The sequence below is a fragment of the Trichoderma gamsii genome (genome assembly GCF_001481775.2).
Source record: "Trichoderma gamsii strain T6085 chromosome Unknown Scaffold_107.2, whole genome shotgun sequence".
NCBI classification, from domain to species: Eukaryota; Fungi; Ascomycota; class Sordariomycetes; order Hypocreales; family Hypocreaceae; genus Trichoderma; species Trichoderma gamsii.
Window position 1 is genome coordinate 4,904 of NW_020171444.1, and position 3,722 is coordinate 8,625.

General features: G+C 50.4%; 1 protein-coding gene across 1 annotated transcript; it reads left to right on the forward strand.

Annotated features, from left to right (window-relative positions):
* Positions 1–584: 584 nt before the first annotated feature.
* On the forward strand, positions 585–2,927 carry TGAM01_v211146 (hypothetical protein; the record flags this gene model as incomplete). Its single annotated transcript, XM_018802038.1, has 1 exon — positions 585–2,927. The coding sequence occupies one exon, from the start codon at positions 585–587 to the stop codon at positions 2,925–2,927; it is 2,343 nt and encodes a 780-aa protein (XP_018664863.1).
* Between the last annotated feature and the right edge of the window lie 795 nt (positions 2,928–3,722).

Sequence of the window (3,722 nt, forward strand, 5' to 3'; positions counted from 1 at the left end):
GGGTCCCTGGACCCTGCACATTTGGACTTGCTGTCCTAGATGTTGGCATTAAGGGATCGCGTGGCTGAACCTCCCACCTCAATATGGCCAATACGCGGAGCCGCAAACTCTGATGTGGAAATCAGGGTGCAATCGGCATCTACAGGAGCGCTTATGCCAGATGGCTCCATTTGCGCCCATTGATGCCACGTTTGATGCCACGTTTTATCGCGGGTTTCTTCTCCATGACGTCGGTGATTACCAATGCAAAGCTAGGACGGAGGGGGGCGTCGCATCTAGGGTGTCCCTACCACGAGACTCCAGGCATCATTTGTGTAAAGGCAAACGGAATACAACAGCAAATAAAGAGATATTCGGCGTCATGTTCAGCGACTACCATATTTTTAGTTCTGATTCCCTGTCTCTGCTAGCCCTCATATGATTCTGAGCCGAATTGGACCCTCCGATAGGCTACGGAGTTACGTCGGAGCATTCCGGTATGGCATGTCGACATGGAGCCTTAGTCGCCGTAGCAACGACCCACTCATCACATTACCAAAGAAGTCGCGAATATCGGCTTCAACTCTGTCTACACCTTCACAACAATGGCCGAGCAAACGAGGGTCGAAGAGCTTGAAAGACTTTTAAGAGAGGCTGAGCTACGTGCCGAGAGCGAACGACAACGCGCTGAGAGCGAACGACAACGCGCTGAGAGCGAACGACAACGCGCCGAAACGGCAGAAGAGCAGACCCGTGGTACAACTTTAGACGAGTATATTGAGGCTTGCCATAGCCTGGTATTTTCGAGATTCGAAGTCGAAATCGACAAATCGCTCACATCAAAAGGCTCCATCACAAATCCAAGAAACAAACTATGTCCGACAAGTCTCCAGCCGTGGCCCGGCTTCCTAGAGCAACAGAGAATTGCCTCTGGCGTGCTACACAGCGCAGTTCCCGCTAATACACGGCTTTTCGAGTCCCGAAGCTTTTTGTCCGGCCTTGGAGAGAGAATCTCCCGACGGCCGATCGCGAATGAGAAGGGCCTGGAATACTTCCTTCATAACAGCGTGGAGGATCCAGTTAGATCCATTCTGCACCAGCTAAAAGAGGTAGAGCAAATCCGAAGCGTTTACGAAATTGGAGACGGCATTATATTCGAGAATCATCCCAGTGCCATAAGTGATGTAGCCGAAGAAGTCGCTGACCGTGAGAATTCATTGCCGCCAAGAACGCCCGATCAGAGACGTCTTGCTAATCAGCTCCGCCCGGACCAAATATGTGTTTACCGATCGGAGGATGGCCAGTCAACAAGACGTAGCATGATCTACGTTTGCGAATACAAGGCACCTCATAAATTGACAGCGCCACATCTTCGTGTTGGTCTGCGACCCATGAATGTGTACGAAGAAGTTGTCAAACGCAAAACGATCCCCACTTCGGCGGATCCGGAAGGCCGTTTCCAATACCACGCGGAAAGACTAACTGCCGCCGCCATTTCACAAACATACCATTACATGATCGAGGGCGGACTTGACTACGGGCTACTGACAACGGGCGAGACGATCGTGTTCCTCAAGATTGATTGGGAGGATCCGCAGACACTCTACTATCATCTTGCCGAACCTGGGCCAGAGGTCTCCGCGCATCCGGACCACTTCTACTCTTGTACTGCTGTCGGCCAGTATCTGGCCTTCACCCTCGTCGCTTTGGGACAACCCGGCCAAAGGCGGGAACACGGCCAGGAGGAGCGCCGCCTCGCGATTCATAGACTGAAGACCTGGGCGGAAGACTTTGAGAGCACGCTGCGCTCCATTCCTGCCAACGAACGGTCCGCCCCCAGTGACTCTTCGGACTATGAGCCTACCACGTACGAGGGCATTGATCGGTCGCCATATCCATTTCGTCATGACCGACGGCCTGCTGCTGATAAAGACCAGCCCGACAAGCAGGCGACAAGACGGAATTCCCCAGAGTCTTCAGATGACGAATCAAGGCAAAATCTCCCAGACACACCCAGTCCTGCCGAACGGCGAGCCGGGAAAGGAGAGCAGAGAACCCGACGAAGCCAGAGGATCCAGGCTCGACAGCGAGGGGCCGCGACAAAAGGAGGTTCTCAGCATACCACGCAATACTGTACACAGAAGTGTTTAGTCGGATTGGTTCAAGGGGGCTTCCTCGACACGTGTTGTCCCAACGTAAAGCTTCACAACAAACAAATAGGTCATGCCCGTCGTGCTTCAATCTCCCGTCATCCTGTCAGACATAGCAAGTGGCTCCAACTTCTGAGGGAACAGCTTGAAGAGTCTCTAGACAAAGGGCTGACACCCCTTGGGGAAGGCGGTTCGCGAGGCGCGCTATTCCAGGTCACTTTGCTGGCTTATGGCTATACTTTCATTGGTAAAGGGACTGTCCGGGCTTTTATCAAGGATCTTGAGCATGAAGCCGCCGTTTACAAGCGTCTCAAAGCCGTGCAAGGGATCAGCGTTCCTGTTTTTTTGGGCGCGGTTGACCTCCAATCTATGAACAAAATTTACTATTATGACCACCGGGTCTACATAGTGCATCTGACGTTCCTCTCATGGGGCGGTTACAAACTAAATAACAGTGGAAATGCCAGTGATATGAGCAAGAGACTTGTGGATGGCGCACTGCGGACGTTGGAATCGATACATCGAAAAGGTGTGGTCCACAAGGACGTACGAGGAGCCAATATGTTATATAACCCTGAAACAAATCGTGTAATGATGATCGACTTCGAAAGATCATTGCTTGTGCAGCCGTCTCGACGTGCGCTGGCTCAACTAGTGCCCAACAAGCGGGCATGGAGCCGGGAGTCGTCTGGCAAGAGGGCGGTGCGACATCTGACTTCGGACAGATACCAGATTGAGGACGACATTCTGATGGCGAAATCGGCATTCTTAAAGCCGAATTGGTATGCAGTCACATAATAGATGGCTACTTTGATTAGATACACATTTTATCCAGAGGTCTTACCCAAAGCACTCGTCTCCTCCGTTACGCCCAAGCAGCATTTGGTAGCAATTTCCGAAGCTCGCTTTATTTATTTGATTTTGATAAACTACAACGCTTCATGACGCCGGATCACAATCTGCAAGTTGGGAAATTAATATATTTACAGCTTGAAATTAGTCGTAATTAGCCATAGCATAGCTTTAGGGTATTTTTTTTTTTTTTGTGTGTGCGTTGCGGATGGTTATCGTGGCTGTGGATTGGGAGTTGTAGCCATGTTGTGGTTTTCTTATGTATGAATTGCGTAGGTTGGTAGGGATGTTCAGTAGAGCAGTAGGTAAATAAGTAGATAGAGAGAAATAATATTTCTGAATTATTTCCGCTAACCTACAGTGGGGACGCAAAAGTGACGATGAGCCTAACAGTGCACCACCTAATGCCTAAGAAAATTTATACCCCTTTACACTTTGTTGACAAGTCGGGAACATACCTCTGAACACGCTTATACACACATAAACACAATATCGAAAACCCTGCTTGTCATACCGCTATTTGGACCACACAGCGAGAACAGGTCACGGAACCATTTGATCTAGCTGGTCGAGCCTCGCTCCCGTTGGAACGAGGCCACGGCCGCAGCTAGGGGTCATTTTGCGTAACGAACTTGTGTTGTTTTTCCTATGTAATAAGAAGCACCTTGCTTCCTTATATCCTATCTCGCCGGGCCGGAGCCCGGCGTAACTAAAAGTCCGGAATCCCTTTTGCGGCAGAAG